At 47.7% G+C, this 20,260-nt stretch overlaps 1 protein-coding gene across 1 annotated transcript in view; it reads left to right on the forward strand.

The window, feature by feature from the left end:
• Positions 1-20,260, forward strand: part of LOC144504903 (ALK tyrosine kinase receptor-like) — a 304,540-nt gene that overhangs the window by 215,671 nt on the left and 68,609 nt on the right. The window contains 1 exon segment of the mRNA XM_078230651.1: positions 3-93. Within this exon segment, the coding sequence (XP_078086777.1) occupies positions 3-93 (91 nt within the window).

Consider the following 20,260-nt stretch of genomic DNA (forward strand, 5'->3'; position numbering starts at 1 on the left):
AGGGGCCTGGGTCATGGAGCCTTTGGTGAGGTGTACGAAGGTCAAGTGACTGGTATCCCTGGTGAACCCAGCCCTTTGCAAGTCGCTGTGAAGGTAGGAGCCGTGTCATGTTCTTGGCGTCATCGATCGCACGTGAATTGTAATCGTGTTGATGGGCTGCATTCTTTTTGTCATGCAACTTTTCTTTTGATAAGAGGCACCCCCATCTTTGTGAAAATTCTGTTCTGGTATATTTCCCTTTGAAACACTTGTGTCAGACCAATGGGGATCTCAATCACCAGTCTGATAACCAGCGGGGAACCCCCATCGGTTCCGTGAGGGAGGCTGGATGGGATCTTATGCCCTTCAGGCACTCAAGTGGCCAGAGTCAGGCCTTCTCGCGGTTGAGCTCCCCAGTGGTGGAGGTTTGGTTTTTTCATTCGTGGGGCCGTGGGCACCGCCGTCTGGGCCAGCTTTTACTGCACATTCTTAGTTGCCCTTGAACTGAGTGGCTTGCTGGGCCATTTCAGAGGGCAGTTGAGAGTCAACCACATTGCTGTGGCTCTGGAGTCACATGTAGGCCAGACCAGGTAAGGACAGCAGATTTCCTTCCTTAAAGGATATTGGTGAACCAGATGGGATTTTCCGACAATTGACAATGGTTTCATGATCATCAGTAGATTCTAGATATTGTTTATTGAATTCAAATTCCATCATCTGCCGTGGCGGGATTCGAACCCGGGTCCCCAGAACATTAGCTGAGTTTCTGGATTAATAGTCTAGCGGTAATGCCACTAGGCTAATCAGAGGCTGGCAGCTCTGGCGGCACTGCAGCCGACAGACACCCAGGATAATTGTAAGACTGTAGACCATAGGCAAGTGAGGGCCCGGAGTGGGGTAGGGGTGCAGCTGGTGGAGAAGGAGGGGGAGTGGGAGGCAAAAGCAGTGGGTGGGGGGGGGGTGACCTTCATCCCCCACTCTCCCTTCCCCAAGGCCAGTCCCTCAGTCAACCCGAATGCCTGATTTTAAGTTTAAAGTTTATTTTTTAGTGTCACAGGAAGGCTTACATTAACACTGCAATGAAGTTACTGTGAAAATTCCCTAGTCGCCACACTCCGATGCCTGTTCAGGTACACTGAGGGAGAATTTAGCATGGCCAATGCACCTAACCAGCAGGTCTTTCGGACTGTAAGAGGAAACTGGAGCACCCGGAGGAAACCCATGCAGACACAGGGAGAACGTGCAGAGTCCACACAGACAGTGACCCAAACTGGGAATCGATCCCGGGTTCCTGGCGCTGTGAGGCAGCAGTGCTAACCACTGTGCCACCGTGAAGGACCCTCCCGTAAAGCCGGCAGGGTTTGCATGAGAAAGCCATGCAATCTCTACGCCACAACCACCTGGCGGTGGCTTCAGGAATAATGGATGTTACTTGGCTAATTAATGTGCTGAATCAACATCCTCTGCGGTGGCTGGGAATCCTGCGTCAGCCCTTTCTGCTCTCCCACATCATCGAGGGAGGTGTTCATGGGAGACCTTTCCCATGGTTAAGTGGGCCCGACTGTGATAGGCTGCGTTAAATCCAGCCCTCACCTTTTACCTATCATCTCATTTTCTCATCTGTGCGTGTGGCATCAATGGATTTTCTCACTCTCGCTCCTCAAACAAAAAGTTTTTGCCAATCATTTTTTTCTATCAAAGGATGCCTTTGAAAATGCTGAGAAGGCAGCTGGTTAGACTGCTTGTCCTGATTCTGTCTGCCGTTCTCCTTCTGATGAAATTGGGGAGGTGGTGGCATTGTGCTATTGTCTCTGTGTCAAGGATAGAGATGATGTGGAGATGCCAGCGTTGGACTGGGGTTAACACAGTAAGAAGTCTCACAACACCAGGTTAAAGTCCAACAGGTTTATTTGGTAGCAAATACCATAAGCTTTCGGAGCACTGCTCCTTTGTCAGATGGAGTGGAAATGTGCTCTCAAACAGTGCAAACAGACAAAATCAAGTTGCAGAATACTGATTAGAATGCGAATCCTACAGCCAGCCAGGTCTTAAAGATACAGACAATGTGGGTGGAGGGAACATTAAACACAGGTTAAAGAGATGTATATTGTCTCCAGACAGAACAGCTAGTGAGATTCTGCAAGTCCAGGGGGCAAGCTGTGGGGGTTACTGATAATGTGACATAAATCCAACATCCCGGTTTAGGCCATCCTCATGTGTGCGGAACTTGGCTATCAGTTTCTGCTCAGCGACTCTGCGCTGTCGTGTGTCGTGAAGGCCGCCTTGGAGAACGCTTACCTGAAGATCCAAGGCTGAATGCCCGTGACTGCTGAAGTGCTCCCCCACAGGAAGAGAACAGTCTTGCCTGGTGATTGTCGAGCGGTGTTCATCCATCCGTTGTCGTAGCGTCTGCATGGTTTCCCCAATGTACCATGCCTCGGGACATCAAGGATAGAGAGCCAGGGCAATGCTCTGGGGTCCTGGATTCGAATCCCACCACTGCAGACGGTGGAATTTGAATTCAATCCGTAAAAGTCTGGAATTAAAAGTCTAATGATGACCATGAATCAATTCTTGTAAAACCCCATCTGGGTCACTAATGTCCTTCAGGGAAGGAAATCTGCCCAATCTGGTCTACCTGTGACACCAGACCCACAGCAATGTGGTTGACAAATTAAATACCCTCCTGAAATGGCCTAGCAAGCCGCTGGAAAGGAATTAAACCTGGCAGACCACCTGGCACCAACATAGACACTGAAAACAACAACAAAATCAGCCTAGTCGACCCTGCAGACGTCCTCCTTACTAACATTAGGGGGCTGGTGCCAAAATTGGGAGAGCTGTCTGACAGACCAGTCGCAAACAGCCTGACACAGTCATAGTCATGAAACTATATCTTACAGACAATGCTCCAGACACCGCCATCACCATCTATGGGTGTGTCTTGTCCCACCGGTAGGACAGACCCAGCAACGGTATATCATAGAATCTTACAGTGCAGAAGGAGGCCATTCGGCCCATCGAGTCTGCACCCACCACAATTCCACCCAGACCCTATCCCCATTACCCCATGCATTTACCCTGCTAGTCCCCCTAATACTAAGGGGCAATTTAACATGGCCAATTCACCTAACCCGCACATCTTTGGACTGTGGGAGGAAACCGGAGCATCCGGAGGAAACCCAGGGAGAATGTGCAAACTCCACACACACACAGTGATCCAAGCCAGGAATCGAACCTTGGTCCCTCGCACTGTGAGGCAGCAGTGCTAACCACTGTGCCACCATGCCGCCCCGATATAGTCAGGAGGGAGTTGCCCTGGGAGTCCTCGACCTTGTCTCTGAACCTCATGGGGTTTCATGGCAACAGGTCAAACATGGGCACATCCATCACATGGAGGAAGCACTGAGGGTGGCAAGGGGCACAGAATGTACCCTGGGTGGGGGATTTCAATGTCCATCACCAAGATGGTGGCTCGGTAGCACCAGTACAGACTGAGCTGGCTTAATCCTAACGGACATGGCTGCTAGACTGGGACTGCAAGTGGTGAGAAAACCAACAAAAGAGGAAAGAAATGCTTGATGCACCTGCCCCAGGTGCACCTGCCCATGACGGTAACAATCGGAGAGACCACCACGCAGTCCATATAGAGACTAAATTCCATCTTCACATTGGGGATATCCTCCATCACGTTGTGTGGCACTACCCCATGCTAAGTAGGATAGATTTCAAACAGATCTAACAACTCAAGACTGGGCATCCATGAGGCGCTGTGGGCCATCAGTGGCAACAGAATTGTACCCAACCTCAATCTAACCTCATGGCCCGGCATAGCCCCCATTCTGCCATTACCACCAAGCCGGGGGATCAACCCTGGTTCGATGAAGAGTGCCGTAGGGCACCAGGACACCAGGAGCAACACCAGGCATTCCTAAAAATGAGGTGTCAACCTGGTGAGGCTACAACACTAAGCAGCAAGCGATAGAGCCAAGAGATTCCACAGCCAATAGTCATGAATGGTGATGGACAATAAAACAACTCACTGGAGGAGGAAGCTCCACAAACATCCCCACCCTCAATGATGGAGGAGCCCTGCATATTAGTGCAAAAAATAAGGCTGAAGAATTTGCTACAATCATCAGCCAGAAGTGCCGAGTGGATGATCGATCTCAATCTCCTCCAGTGGTCCCCAACATCACAGATGCCAGTCTCCAGCCTGTTCGATTCATTCCATGTGATATCAAAAAACACACTGAAGGCACCGGAAACTGCAAAGTCCATGGGCCCTGACAACATTCCAATAATAGCACTGAATACTTATGCTCCAGAACTTGAATTGCCCCTAGCCAAGCTAGTCCAGTCCAGCTACAACGCTGGTATCTATCTGGCAATGTGGAAAATTGCTCAGGTATGTCCTGTACACAAAAAAACAGGACAAATCCAATCTAACCAATTACCACCCCATCAGTTTATGCCCAATCATCAGTAAAGTGATGGAAGTGGTCACCAACAGCGCTATCAAGTGGCACTTACTCAGCAATAACCTGCTCAATGATGCCCAGTTTGTGCACCGCCAGGGACACTCAGCTCCTGACCTCATTACAGCCTTGGGTCAAACACGGACAAAGGAGCTCAACTCCAGAAGTGAGGTGAGAGTGACAGCTCCTGACATCAAGGCAGCAACTGACCAAATGTGGTACCAAGAAGCACAAACAAAACTGGAGTCATTGAGAATCAGGGGGAAATCTCTCTAAGTTATACCTTACACAAAGAAAGATAGTTGTGGTTTTTGGAGGTCAATCATCTCAGCTCCAGGACATCACTGGAGTCGAACCCTGAATCCAACCATCTTCAGCTGCTTCATCAATGATCTTCCTTCCATCAACAGGTCAGGAGTTGAATGTTCACTGATGATTGCACAATCTTCAGCTCCATTAGTGACTCCTCAGATACTGAAGCAGTCCATGTCCAAATGCTGCAAAATCTGTACAATATCCAGGCTTGAGCTGACAAGTGGCAAGTGACATCAGTGTCACACAAGTACCAGGCAATGACCATCTCCAACAAGAGAGAATCCAACCATTGCTCCATGGCATTCAATGGATTGCTGAATCTTCCGGTATCAACATCCTGACCAGAAACCGAAGCAGACTAGCCATATTAATACAATGACTATGAGGGCAGGTCAAAGGCTAGGAATCCTGTGATGAGTAGCTCACCCTCTGACACCCCAAAGCCTGTCCACCATCTACAAGGTGCAAATCAGGAGCTTGACCAAATACTCTTGGATGAATACAGCTTCAAAAACACTCAAGAAACTTGACGCCATCCAGGACAAAGCAGCCCACTTAATTGGCACCCCATCCAACATTCACTCCCTCCACCCCTAAAGCTCAGTGGCAACAGTATGTAGCAGCTACATGATGAACTACAGAAACTCACCAAGCCTCCTCAGACAGCATTTTCCAAACCCACAACCACTATCAATTAGAAGGACAGGGGCAGCTGATACCTAGGAACACCACCACCTGGAGGTTCCCCTCCAAGTCACTCACCATCCTGACTTGAAATTATATTGCCGCTCCTTCGCTGTCTCTGGGTCAAAATCCTGAAACTTTTTTTAAAAGTTGATTTATTAGTCACAAGTAAGGCTTACATTAATGAAGTTATTGTGAAATTCCCCTAGTCGCCACAGTCCAGCACCTGTTCGGGTCAATGCACCGAACCAACATGTCTTTCGATCTGAGGGAGGAAACCGGAGCACCCGGAGGAAACCCACGCAGACACGGGGAGAACATGTAAACTCCATGCAGACAGTGACCCAAGCCGGGAATCGAACCCGGGTCCCTGGAGCTGTGAGGCATCAGTGCTAAGTACTGTGCCACTGTGCTGCCCCCCCTCCCTAACAGCACTGTGGGTGTACCTACACCACCTGGACTGCAGCGGGTCAAGAAAGCAGCTCACCCCCACCTTCTTAGTGACGGTTAATAAATGCTGGCCTAACCACCGACACCCCCGTCCCCAGAATGAATTTTTAAAAATGAAATGAGGAGTTAAACACTGTGGAAAGTGTTTTCAAAAACTGATTATGAAGAGGTAAACGTTAAAACTGTTCTACCAGTGCATGTGATGTCTTCTGTTCAATTTGTCCTATCTTACATAATGGCGTCAGCCATTGTTGATGATTTCTGTTTTCTGTCATGTACTAAACAACGTTTGAAGACGACCTCAGAGCAATGTTTAACAGTTGAACATGCTTACTCTTCAATCTTAAGAATGGGATTGCATGATTTATTGTGCCATTCTTTCATCTATGTTTCATCTCAGGAACCTGAGTCCAAAACCAATTGAGACAAGTAGGAAGAATGTCATCCGTGCTGCATAAGGGTGACATTCTTCCTACTCGTCTTAATTGGGTATGGACTCAGATTCCTGAGATGAAACATAGATCCTATCTTCTATGTTTCTATGTTTCATCTGAGGAACCTCAGTCCATATCCAATTCAGGCTAGTAGGAAGAGAGTAATCCTTACGCAGCAAGGAAGGAGGGGATGATAAGGTTGATATGAAGGCACATTGTTCCAAGGAGAGTAAAGGGAACTGTAGTCTGCATCTAATCAGACTACCTAACCTAATAATGCTTGACCCTGAGTGCCTGAAATAGTAAAAACATTTCATTCCCCACCGCTGACATCCCTCACTATGTTCAACGTTAAAATTAATTAGATAAATAGAACTAATTTCTAAGATCAGTGATTCTATTAATATTGTCAACCACATAAATAACCCCCCTGTACATAGGAAATAGGAGCTGTAGTAGGGTCTTCAGTTCTCGAGTCTGCCCCACTATTCAAGTCAATCTTCCAACTCAGTGTCATTTTCCTGCACTATCCCCATATCCCTCAATATCTTTAGTTTCAAGAAATCTAAGGATTCCTGTCTTGAATATCATCATTAACTGAGCACCACCACCCCCCTCCCACGCCCCCCCCACCCCCCCACCCCCACTCCACCCCACTCCACCCCACTCCCCACAGCCCTCTGGGGTAGAGAATTCCAAAGGTTCACCAGTTCTTGCAGAACAGTTATGAACTGCAGTAAATGGTGTTTACACAGTCCACAAATTACAGGGAAAGACGGTGCTCGCAACAAAAGGAGAAATCCGTCTTTTTATAAATAAAGTTGTCTAATCATTGAAGAAAAATGATCATTTAAGGAAAACCCAGGTGCCACAATATGTCAGGAGCTCCCTGGATGGATGAATTAAACTGAATGGCTTTCCTCGTCTATAATTACCATGTGATCTTGTGACAATGAACATGTTAATGAGTTTGCTTAAAGCATGTACAGAGTGGCATTATTTCAGATATCCTTTGCGGTTCTAGTTACACTGATGTTCTATCATTGTTAACATAATGCGGCACTACTTCCTGGTTCTGTTGAGCACTATGGCTTCTGGCTGACTGCATATGAGGGTAAAAATTGTCGTAGCCCTTCCAGTCGGAGAAAAAAAAGAGACTGCCAAACTCAATCTGGAGGCAGAGAAATGGGTGTGTGGGTAAGTGTTGAAGCAGTGCAGTGTGCAAAAGCCCAGTTCATTAACAGTGAAGGAGAAACAGGCCGCGGAAGCAAAGTACCGTGGAGGTTATAAATCTGAGATAAACGCCGGAATTCTACCGCCCCGCCCAACACGGAATCGGAGCAGGCGAGGGCATGGGCAACGGAAATGTCTGTTGACATCAGACAGGAATTTCCGGTCTCGCTCGAGTGAGGCAGTAAAACCCTGCCCAAAGTGTCGCTGTGTGGATGTGAGGAGGACTCCCCTACTTGGACTACTGGTTGTAATAGAGAGAAAAGATTGTTAGTGATTGGCTGGATAATCATCTACATGAAAGAGCACTCACAGTTTGGAGGGTGGATGAAAACTACTGGATGGTTCCTCACTGGCTTGTTGGGAGACATCAAACTTACCTTCAGCACAGGAACTTGTCAAGGTCAGTTTGCTCTTCAAAGGGGTGAGTGGCCTGAGCTCCCAGCTTTCCTCCTCCTGTCTGGGATCTCTCCCTGGCATTGTGGGAGATCTTGTCCTGCATAAAGACAGACTGTGAGCAGGACTAATGCCAAAGCAGATGATAAACAGGCGTGCTTTCTGTGTGTGCTGCGTGGGTCCAAGTAAGGGCTGAAGACATGACTTGTGCAGATGCGACAAGAGATGAAGGTGTCAAATTTTCACTCCAGGGAGGTGGGGCCAGGAAAGTATTGCATCCTGTGATGCATCAACAAATCATAGGCAATGAATGCTGAGGTAAATTGGTTGAGGTAAGTCCCATCACAGTTCTCTGGGACTCCATCACCATTATTTTATGTTGTATTATTTTGGAGCGGCACAGTGGCACGGTGGTTAGCGCTGCTGCCTCGCAGCTCCAGGGATCCGGGTTCAATTCTGGCCTCGGGTGACTGTCAGTGTGGAGTTTGCCCGTACTCCCCATGTCTGTGTGGGTTTCCTCGGGGTGCTCTGGTTTTCTCCCCAGTCTAAAGATGTGCAGGTTAAGTGGATTGGCAATGCTAAATTGCCGCTTAATGTCCCAAGATGTGTGGGTGAGATGGATTAACAATGGGAAATGTGTGGGGAAAGGCGGGGGAGAGGGTCTGGGTGAGTTGCTCTTTCAGAGAGTTGGTGCAGACTCAATGGGCCGAATGGTCTCTTCTGCACTGTAGGGTTCTATGATTTTAGAAGCTGTTTGGTCCTCTAGTGCTCACCATTCACACTCTCTCTTCACCCCCAAGACTGCTCTTATATCCCCTCAATGCCAACTCATGCCCTCATCCACCCATTCACTCTGTGTCCTCTTATACTCCCCATGCCATCTCTTTACTCACACTCCCAGTATTCACCCTGGGACCACTGGAATCATAGTGAGATGGAAAAAATAGTCTCTTAACGGTCTCATCAGCTCTCACTCATACATACTCCCATTCAAAAGTTTTTCAATTCATTGAGTTCAAATTTCACCATCTGCCGTGCTGGGATTTGATCTTGGGTTCTCAGAGCATTACTCGGGGTCTCTATAAAACTAGTCCAGTGACATTACCACGACATCACACCGTGCCTTGTTCAGGGAAAGGTGCAGCTGGGATTTGGGTACCTTCAATTCAGCACAAACATCAGATACAGTTCTGGAAAAGGAAAAGATTTCTAGCCTTTCAATAAAACATTTGTTCTGATATAAATGTCAATAAGAGTTAATAACAGAAGCTTACATTTACAATGCACTGTTAGCCTGCAAAATAAGAAGAGAATAAAAACTTTAAATGCTCTAAGCTCCATGGATTGTGAAGTCCCCTCGAGAGAGACGAAGTGTGTGGTTGGCCCAAACCTCAACGAACTGAACAGAAAGTTAAACTGGGCTTTGTTTCTGGGTTATCTGGGTGCAAGGGGTTGATTTCGCCATTCTCCCCAGGATGAGGACCCCGTGGCTGGACTGGCCCTTCTAAACCTGGCAGACCTGAAGATCTCCCCTGGCATGGTGACTACATGATGTGGAGATGCCGGCGTTGGACTGGGGTAAACACAGTAAGAAGTTTAACAACACCAGGTTAAAGTCCAACAGGCTTATTTGGTAGCAAAAGCCACACAAGCTTTCGGAGCTCCAAGCCCCTTCTTCAGGTGAGTGGGAATTCTGTTCACAAACAGGGCATATAAAGACACAGACTCAATTTACATGAATAATGGTTGGAATGCGAATACTTACAGCTAATCAAGTCTTTAAGATACAAACAACATGAGTGGAGAGAGCATCAAGACAGGCTAAAAAGATGTGTATTGTCTCCAAACAAGACAGCCAGTGAAACTCTGCAGGTCCAGGCAAGCTGTGGGAGTTACAAATAGTGTGACATGAACCCAATATCCCGGTTGAGGCCGTCCTCGTGTGTGCGGAACTTGGCTATCAGTTTCTGCTCAGCGACTCTGCGCTGTCGTGTGTCGTGATGGCCGCCTTGGAGAACGCTTACCCGAATATCAGAGGCCAAATGCCCGTGACCGCTGATTAGTTGTAAGTATTCGCATTCCAACCATTATTCATGTAAATTGAGTCTGTGTCTTTATATGCCCTGTTTGTGAACAGAATTCCCACTCACCTGAAGAAGGGGCTTGGAGCTCCGAAAGCTTGTGTGGCCTTTGCTACCAAATAAACCTGTTGGACTTTAACCTAGTGTTGTTAAACTTCTTATGGTGACTACAGACAGGTCTATGACCTGTTATTTGGGTGATGAGGAGGTGGGGGGGGGGGGCGGGGACTGTCTCTGACCGTGTAGAACGGGACGGGTTTTGCGAGATTGGCTGACAGATGCACCAATGGGAAACACCCTTGTTTTCCCACTGGTGTGGGAACTTAGTTCTGTGCAGCAGCTGTGCCTTTCCTAGGCTGATCTTAAAGACATGGGGAGGCGATGGCCCAGTGGCATTATCGCTGGACTATTAATCCAGAAACTCAGCTAATGTTCTGGGGACCTGGGTTCAAATCCCACCATGGCAGGTGATGGAATTTGAATTCAATTTTTAAAAATCTGGAATTAAGAATCATGGACCAAGAAACCATTGTTGATTGTTGGAAAGACCCATCTGGTTCACTAATGTCCTTTAGGGAAGGAAATCTGCCGTCCTTACCTGGCCTGGCCTACATGTGACTCCAGATCCACAACAATGTGGTTGACTCTCAACTGCCCTCCAAGGGCAACTAGGGATGGGCAATAAATGCTGGCCAGCCAGCGATGCCCATGTCCACGAATGAATAAAATGAAATGACAGAAGATCACTTTTGCTACAGATGTAGTGACGTGGATCCTGAGCCAATTTCTTCACTCTCCCCTCGTCCATTCCAATTCCACTTCCAGGCTCCTGACTTCCGGGATTGAAAAATCCACTCTCTCTTTTTTTATTTTACACAATTTGCGAGGGCAGCACGTTGGTGGCCAACTTGATATTGGTTGTTCCATATTTTTTTTCAGTCTGAAAATGCTCTCAAGACAAACTCAATTAGATTTTATCATGGTCGATTCCAAAGGAAAGAGACCAGGACAGGAACAGGAAATTATTCTGAATTTTTTCGTTTGGTTGTTGATTCTATCCGTTCCACAAGCAGCAGTGCAGCAATATGGATGTCTTCAATGTACCAGAGTAAAGTAGGACAATAAAATGAGTGAGTTTGAAGTGATGTCAGGTGAGGTCTTGAATGTGCTCACCATGGTGCGATAAACTACTGACACTCAATTCCCCAAAGATTCTGAGCCCATCAGGGGCACTAGCTGAGTCAACAAGGATGGAATTTGGACAAGACTCCATTACGTTGAGTCTCCAGTGTTATTTTCAGTCTTGACCACTCCGGTAGAAGTGGGTAAAGGAGCTTATTGCACTTGGTGCAGCACGGTGGCACAGTGGTTAGCACCGCTGCCTCACAGCACCAGGGACCCAGGTTCAAATCGGGCCTTGGCCGACTGCCTGCGAATTCTGCACGTTCTCCTCATGTCTGCTTGGGTTTCCTCCAGGTGCTCCGGTTTCCTCCCACAGTTCACAATGCTAAATTCTCCCTCAGTATACCCGAAGAGATGCCGGAGTATGGCGACAAGGGGATTTTCACAGTAACTTCATTGCGGTGTTAATGTAAGCCTACTTGTGACACTAATAAATAAACTTAAACTGTCCCTATAATGACTTCATGGAGGCCCATGAGGTTGACCTCTTGGAGTATGAGCTCCATGATTGAGGTAATGATTGCCTGCCCAATCAGAATCTCACCTGTATCTAAATATGGGAGTGACTGGTCCACCGACACTCCGGATTCTGACTGTGTACCTGAAACACTCTCGGAGTGGAATAGAGTTCGTAAATAAAGAAAATCTGGTGAAGGGACACCGGCCTCAGAGGAGGCATTTCAATCCCATTCCATAAAATGTAATGGAACTGGCAGGATAATGTAACCTGTCCAAGTTCACACCCATCTCATGCAGCGTTTGAAACGTGCTTGCCAAAACCTCAATCTGGGAAAAGTCATATTAACAATAATTTAAAGTCCATTTTGCCCAGTTTAGGTGATCGACCTGGCTATTTAACACAGCAACATGACAATGCAGTTTCCTACACCACCAAACCTCCCACATCCTCCAACCCCACCCCTATCCAGCCCCGGTGCTGTTGCCAACCATGCCCTCCCTGCCCTTCCCAAGCCAATTAGGTACCTCAGCATCACTGATATTAGCCGTGCGTGCAGCTGAATTGTGCAAAGGCACTCAAACTCACCAGCCGGAATTTTACTGCCTCCGCCCGCGGTGGGGATAGGAGCGGGCTAGGGGCGGACCATGGGAAGGTCCATTGACCTTGGGCGGGTTTATAGAGTTTCGGGACAAGCGAGGCCCTTCAAGCGGGGCCAATGTGCAACTGGTCAGTAGACAATTCCTTTCAGGGTTTGCAGAATAGTCATGTGCACAATGTACCATAGATCCATTGACACCGTTAGAACCATAATTTTGCAAGGAAAATTAGTAGCTGGTAATAACCAGGAACATTGTTTGCTTTCAACAAATGCTGGCCATGTCAGCGACACCCACATCTCAAAAAACAATGAAGAAAAAAAATATTGAACGACATTAGATTATGAAGAAGAAAGTCGTGCTGTTGTGTTTTACAGCCACTGTTGTTTTCAACATGTTATCCAATATTAGTCATTTTCTAAATTCTTTATCACGGGGAGTGTGTGGTTTGCACGTTCTCCCCATGCCTGTGTGGGATTCCTCCGGGTGCTCCCCTGTCCTCCCACAGTCCAAAGATGCGCGGATTAGGTTGATTGGCCATGCTAAATTCCCCCATGGTGCAGGGTTACAGGGTAGGGCCTGAGTGGGATTGTTGTTGGTGCAGGCTTGATGGGCCAAATGGCCTCTATCTGCACTGTAGGGATTCTATAATTCTAAAAGATTTTCTAGTGCTGTTTGGAGAAGAGCGGGGACTCTTCCTTGGTACTTGGATCAATAGTTATCCCTCAACCAATATCATAAAACAGAGAAACAAGTGTTCTGGTGATTTATTTCCTCCCACAGTCCAAAGATGTGCGGGTTAGGTTGATTGGCCATGCTAAATTATCCCTTAGTGTCAAGAAGATTAGTACGGTAAGTACTTGGGGTTACAGGGTAGGGCCTGGGTGGGATAGTTGTCAGTGCAGCCTCGATGGGCCGAATGGCCTCTTTCTGTACTCGAGGGATTCAATGATTCTAATTTTTCCATCCATTTATTTCTCCGAATGAGCAGTCAGAAACTGGAGAAAGGAGAAAATTATGTCAGTATCCAAAACTAGTGCGGGTATTAAGGAATGGACTCGTGGAACTGACAGAAAATAGCTAATTTTGCTGGGGAAAGGTGTTGTTTACACGAAACTGCTGATTAAAACAGAAAAGAGATTCTGATGATCAGTGCTTATGTTTACACTGCTGATGCAGGGTGAAACAAAACTGTTTTATTTTATAAGCTCATTTGTTTTATTTGATGGTTATAAAAGTTGTTCCCATTAGATTTGGAGTGGAAGTTTAATGGTGGATTTTACAGAGGCGTTTGTAAACAGTGTTAACCCTGGGCTGCTCGATTTTGATAATGGCCACACTGATGTTGCCTCACAACAATCACATTGTGGTCATTATCCAAATTCATTTCTTTTGGCAGCAAAGCGAATTGTTTTCAGGGAGCCACTTCCTCGTTTCGCCCGCGATAAAGAATTTAGAAAATGACTAATATTGGATAAAATATAGAAAATGACAGTGGTTGTAAACCATAACAGCACGGGTTTCTTCTTCATAATCTAATGTTGCAATCTGTTCTGTAATAACGTTCCAGGTGCTAATGGCACACTTCGCGATGCAAATTGTTAAGGACATGTTTCACATGCCAGCATCCCAGCTCTTCCGACCTCAACAGGAATCTTCCCGGAGAGATCATAATCTCCTGCCTCAGGGTCACAATTTCCCACCTGGCTGAAGCCTGACACCACGTCATGGCCTGCTCTCGCTTTCTGCCTCTCGATGGTAAGGGGACTACAGAGGCAGCGTCTTTTTCTTCCACCTTTTTTCCCTGTTCTCTTATTGACTTACCCCAGTGCCTTTGATAGTTTTTAAGTTGTGGTTCAATGGCAGCACTCGAGGGCTCAGAGGTTGCAGATTCAAGCCCCTTCTTCAGAAACTTGAGCGCATAATCTAGGCCGATGCTTCAGCGAACAACTGAGCGAGTGGTGCACTGTCAGAAGTGTGGCCTGTCGGATGAAACGTTAACCCGATCCCCCTCAAATCATTATAGAATTATTGAATCCTGACAGTGCAGAAGGAGGCCATTCGGCCCATCGAGTCTGCACCGACCACAATCCCACCCATTCCTATCCCCGTAGCCCCAAGTATTTACCCTGCTAATCCCACTGACACTAAGGAGCAATTTACCATGGCCAATCAACCTAACCCGCACATCTTTGGACTGTAGGAGGACATGGGAGCACCCGGAGGAAACGCACGTAGACACGAAGAGAATGTGCAAACTTCACACAGACAGTGACCCAAGCCGGGAACCGAACCTGGGTCTCTGGTGCTGTGAGGCAGCAGTGTTAACCACTGTGCTACCGTGCCAGGCACAGTGGTTAGCACTGCTGCCTCACAGCGGCAGGGACCCGGGTTTAACTCAGCCTCGGGGGACTGGCAGTGTGGAGTTTGCACGTTCTCCCCATGCCAGCGTGGGTTTTCCCCCGGGTGTTCCCATGTCCTCCCACAGTCCAAAGATGTGTGGGTTAGGTTGATTGGTCATGCTAAATTGCCCTTTAGTTTCAGGAAGATTAGCAGGGTAAATACGTGCGGTTACAGGGTAGGGCCTGAGTGGCATTGCTGTTGGTGCAGGCTTGATGGGCCAAATGGCCTCTATCTGCACTGTAGGGATTCTATGATCCTAAAAGATTTTCTAGTGCTGTTTAGAGAAGAGCAGGGACTCCTCCTTCGTAGTTTGATCAATAGTTATTCCTCAACCAATATCATAAAACAGAGAAACAAGTGTTCTGGTCACTTATTTCATTGCTGTTTATCAACTTCCATTCTTGCCTAAAATTATGAAAGTGACTACATTTCAAAATCATGCTACTGGCTGTAAAGGATTTTGGGCACTCTGAGATTGTGGAAGACAACAACTAAATACAAGTTTTATTTTTCTTTCATTCCTACTTTTAAATTAACTTGAGTGTCCTCCATTTTTCCTACCTTATTATTCTGTCTGAAATCCTATCTGCTGCTGCTGAATAACAGTAATCTGTTTACCATTTTCTAAACCTTCCCCAACTGTCGTGGTAAATTGCTAATCCAGTGCCAAGATTGTTGAAGGTAGAAATGTGTTGTGACTCATCCCAATATGCAGTGAAGCATATCAACAGCAGGGACAAGCTGATTGACAGGGACACAGGGATGGGAAGAATCTAGAATGATATCGTGAGAACCTGGCATGGATAAGTAGCAGCTCTTACCCAAGATAGATGGCATTGGCATGTTTAGAATGGAAACAACTAGAATACTCATGGAACAAGAAGCCCAAGGATGTGCTGAATGGACAATGTGAAGCATCGATGTCACAGAAAGGAATACAGATGGTTGAAATGGCCAAGCTCATTTGGAATTGAAAACAATTTGACAGAATTCATTTCGCTCCACACCACTGCTAAGGTGATGAATGGGATTTATCAGTGGTGATGGGAACTAGAATTGCCAAATCTTGCTGAACTGACTGGACGTTTTATCATAGAGTCTTTTGTCTTCACCAATCATCACACAAATGTTATTGGTTGCCTAACATGCAATCCTTCACTTGTTTTTTTTTGTTGCTGGTCTCCAATGCTCCCTTAAAGGATGATTGGTTAGACCAGAGAAAAACTGAAACATGCATTTTTAAATTCTTTCATGGCATTGGCATGGTTGGCATTTGTTGCTCAATTGCCCTGGTCTCCCCCCCCCCCCCCGCCCCCCCCCACACCCCCCCATGCCAACACTATAGTTAAGAAAGCCCACCAACGCTCTACTTTCTCAGAAGGCAAAGGAAATTTGGCATGTCAGTTACGACTCTCACCAACTTTTACAGATGCACCATAGAAAGCGTTCTTTCTGGTTGTATTACAGCTTGGTATGGCTCCTGCTCTGCCAAAGACCACAAGGAACTACAAAAGGTTATGAATGTAGCCCAGTCCATCACGCAAACCAGCCTCCCATCCATTAACTCCGTCTACACTTCCCATTGCCTCGGCAAAGCAGCCAGCATAATTAAGGATCCCACGCACCCGGACATTCTCTCTTCTACCTTCTTCCATTCGGAAAACAGATATAAAATTCTGAGGTCATGTACCAACTGACTCAAAAACAGCTTCTTCCTTGCTGCCATCAGACTTTTGAATGGACCTATCTCGCATTAAGTTGATCTTTCTCTACACCCCAGCTATGACTGTAACACTACATTCTGCACTCTCTCGTTTCCTTCTCTATGAATGGTATGCTTTGTCTGTATAGCATGCAAGAAACATTGCTTTTCACTTCATACTAATACATGTGACAATAATAAATCAATTCAGAAGGTAGTGCTAAGTTACCCCCTTCAACCGCAGTAGTCCATCTGGAATAGGTGCAGAACAATGTTGTTTGAAAGGGCTTCCTAGGACTTTAACCCAGGGACAGAGAAGGAACGGTGATATAATTTGAAATCGGGGTGGTGTTGAGAGGGGAACTTGCAGGTGTTCCCATGTGTCTGCTGCCCTTACCCTTCTGGTTGTAGTGGCCGCAGTTTTGGGAAGATGCTACCTTGGAAGGCTTGACGAGTTACTGTAATGCATCTTGTAAAGGGCACACACTGTGTACCAGTAGCTGAGGGAGTGCATGCTGAAGCTGGTGGATTGGGTACCCATCAAGTGAACTGCTTTGTCCTGGATTGTTTCCACCTTCCTGCACTCATCCAGGCAAGTGGAGAATATTCCATCACATTCCTGACTTGCACCTTGTAGTCAATGGCCAGACTTTGGGAAGTCAAGAGGTGAATTGGTCACTCCAGAATCCCCAGCTTCTGACCTGCTCCTGTAGCCACTGTATTTATGTGACTATTCCAGTTAAGATTGTGGGATTCAGCAATGATAATGCCTTTGAATGCCAAGGGGCAGTGATGAGATTCTCGCTTGTTGGAGATGCTCATTGCCTGGCACTTTTGTGGTGCGAACGTTTCTTGCCACTTATCAGCCCAAGCCTGAACATTATTCAGATCTTGCTGCATATGGACATGGACTGGTTCAGTACCTGAGGGATTCAATCTTCTGAGGACTTCCACACATATGCTCTGCACCCACCGAAACCAAAGCACCCACGCATCCCTCCCAAGTGAAACCTCTCTCATCGAGGCCAAACAGTCTTCCAAAATTATTTAAATGACCTGAAGGTTCTGGGGTCAGGGGTGAAAGTTCAGTTCCATTAAAGAAATGCCTAGATGATGCAAAATTGAGAAGCCCAGGTTCATCATACCGACACCATTCAGTTTGTGACAACAGTCGGGTGCTGTGCATTCCCACGCAGGCAAAGAGCTCCACCCTGTGGGATAAGTTTTCTTTCTTACCATCACATAAACATCCCCAGTCCCTGTTCATCTAAATCAGCAAATGGAAACCAATGTGGATAAGTCCAGAAAGCCAATTTAAATATTAATCGCATGGTTTACATGTCATTAACTAGTCCTGGATGCAATCGTTAAAGCTCACCAGTCTGAACCACCTCATTGGCCAATGTTGTCCCCAACGAAAATCACATGTGGTTCCACCAACGTCAGAACTCTACCATCTCGCCCGGCATGCAATTGGAGCGAGCGAGGGTCCGACAATGGAAATCTCTGTTGACCATCACCAGACGTGATGGTCTCATCGGGGGTATCAGAGGCCATCGAAGCCCCCAAGTGGTCGGGCGCCAGGCAGGGTTGGGCCATGGCCATGGTACCCTGGCAGTGCCTGCCTGGCACCCTGGCAATGCTTATTGGGCACCCAGACACTGCCCACTGGCTACTTTGGCACTGTTCACTGGGCAACATAACTGTGCCAAGGGGGCAGAGCCAGAGTGGGGCGGAGATAGAGGGCTGAGCCATTATGGGGGGGGGAAGACAAGTAGAGAGCTCTGCAGGGGTCGGAGGAAGAGAACTCTGCTGGGATGGGAGGGGAAAGGGGGGACCTCCGCCAGGGGGCAATCGCTGACTGGGGAGGGAGGACGGAACTCTGCCAAGGAGGTGATCAGCAGGGGGGGACCTCTGCAGAAGGGGGTCAATTAGAGATTGGGAAAGGAGGGAACTCTGCGGGGGGCGGTGGAATCAGCGGTGGGGGGGTGGCGATATCCATGGGGGTGGGTTTGGGGGGCCGGCAGGAGACCTCCCAGCACATTGGAAAATCAGGGCACCTGTGCAGTGGTGCACCTAGAGCTAAACAGGCAGCTTCACAGGCGAGGGCACGCTCCATCGACCCCCCACTGGCGAGAATCAAATCCTGGAAATCGTGAATCGTGGAAATCCGCAGTTTGAATTTTCTTTGTAAAATTCTGCCCTGAGACCTTGGCGGATTCTGACTAACTTAGCCGAATAGTTAACCAGGAAATGGTAGACTGAAATACACAGCACTAACTCTTGGATAAATATACAGCTAATATCTCCTCTGACTCCCAATTTAGCCTCACAACCCTCCGACTCCCCCAAAACCTTTTCGTACCTTCCCCGATCCTCCCTGACACAACCTGACAAGACTTCACTATCCTATCATTCTACCACTCTGCCAGCCTATCCAGCTGGCATCCTACCCTCCCTGCCACACAGCACCCTGCCACCCAGCCAACACCCGACCCACCCTGCCACACAGCACCATGGCACCCATCTGACACCCTACCCACCCTGCCATACAGCACCCTGCCACCCATCTGACACCCTGCCATGCACCACCCTGCCACGCACCACCCTGCCACCCAGCCAACACCCTATCCATCCTGCCACACAGCACCCTGCCACCCATCTGACACCCTGCCACGCACTACCCTGCCACTCAGCCAACACCCGACCTACCCTGCCACACAGCACCATGGCACCCATCTGACACCCTACCCACCCTGCCGTACAGCACCCTGCCACCCATCTGACACCCTGCCACGCACCACCCTGCCACGCACCACCCTGCCACCCGGCCAACACCCTATCTATCCTTCTACACAACACCCTGCCACCCATCTGTCACCCTACCCACTTACCTCACTGTCACTCATTCACTAACACAGTGAAAGGCTATTTAAATGTCCCAAAGCTTTACAGTATGTACAGCTAGTGCTGTAAATGAGGGAGGGGGTGGGGGTGGGGAAGGGGGTTGGTTGCCCCTGAATATCCTGTCCAATGAGGAAGGAATTCAAGAACAGGTATGTTCTGCATTTCTAATCAGGCCCAGTTTGAAAATCTCAACCAAAAATCGGGAGCTCCAGTGTTGTGTAAAAGAGAGTCCATCCAATGGTGATTGCCGCGCCTCGGAAGATTCAGTCCAGTAGAAACCCAGCAATTTGGTTAGCGCTGCTGCCTCAGAGCGCCAGGGACCCAGGTTCGATTCCCGGCTTGGGTCACTGTCTGTGTGGAGTCTGCACGATCTCCCCGTGTCTGCGTGGGTTTCCTCCGGGTGCTCTGGTTTCCTCCCACAGTCCAAAAATGCGCGGGTTAGGTGGATTGGCCATGCTAAATTGACACTAGTGTCAGGGGGATCAGCAGGGTGAATGTGTGGGGTTACGGAGATAGGGCTTGGGGTGGGATTGTGGTCGGTGCAGACTCGATGGTCTAAACGGCCGCCTCCTGCACTATAGGGGATTCTATGATTCTAAAACCGTTATTCCACTGTCAGCCACTTCAGCTGTAACAAGTTGGCATTATGTTAAAATTAACAAGGTTTAAAAGATGCAGTTAAGTGTCAATGTGCCAAAGTTCCTGAGACAGTAATTCCAACAGCTTTTAACACTGGAGGCTGTCAAGGGTGAAAGACATGTGCAAATGGCAGCTAAGTCTGCCTCACAGCAGCTCAGGCATGAGTGCACTTCACATTAGTCACTCATTTTCCAACACAACCCAAAGAGTGATCTTCACGGGAAAAAAAAACAGAAAATGCTGAAAAATACTCAGCGTCTCCATGACGGCGGGTCTGATCGAGGGTCATCGACCTGAAATGTTGGCCGGAATTCTCCGGCCATT

Source organism: Mustelus asterias, chromosome 15 (genome assembly GCF_964213995.1).
Source record: "Mustelus asterias chromosome 15, sMusAst1.hap1.1, whole genome shotgun sequence".
Classification (NCBI taxonomy): Eukaryota; Metazoa; Chordata; class Chondrichthyes; order Carcharhiniformes; family Triakidae; genus Mustelus; species Mustelus asterias.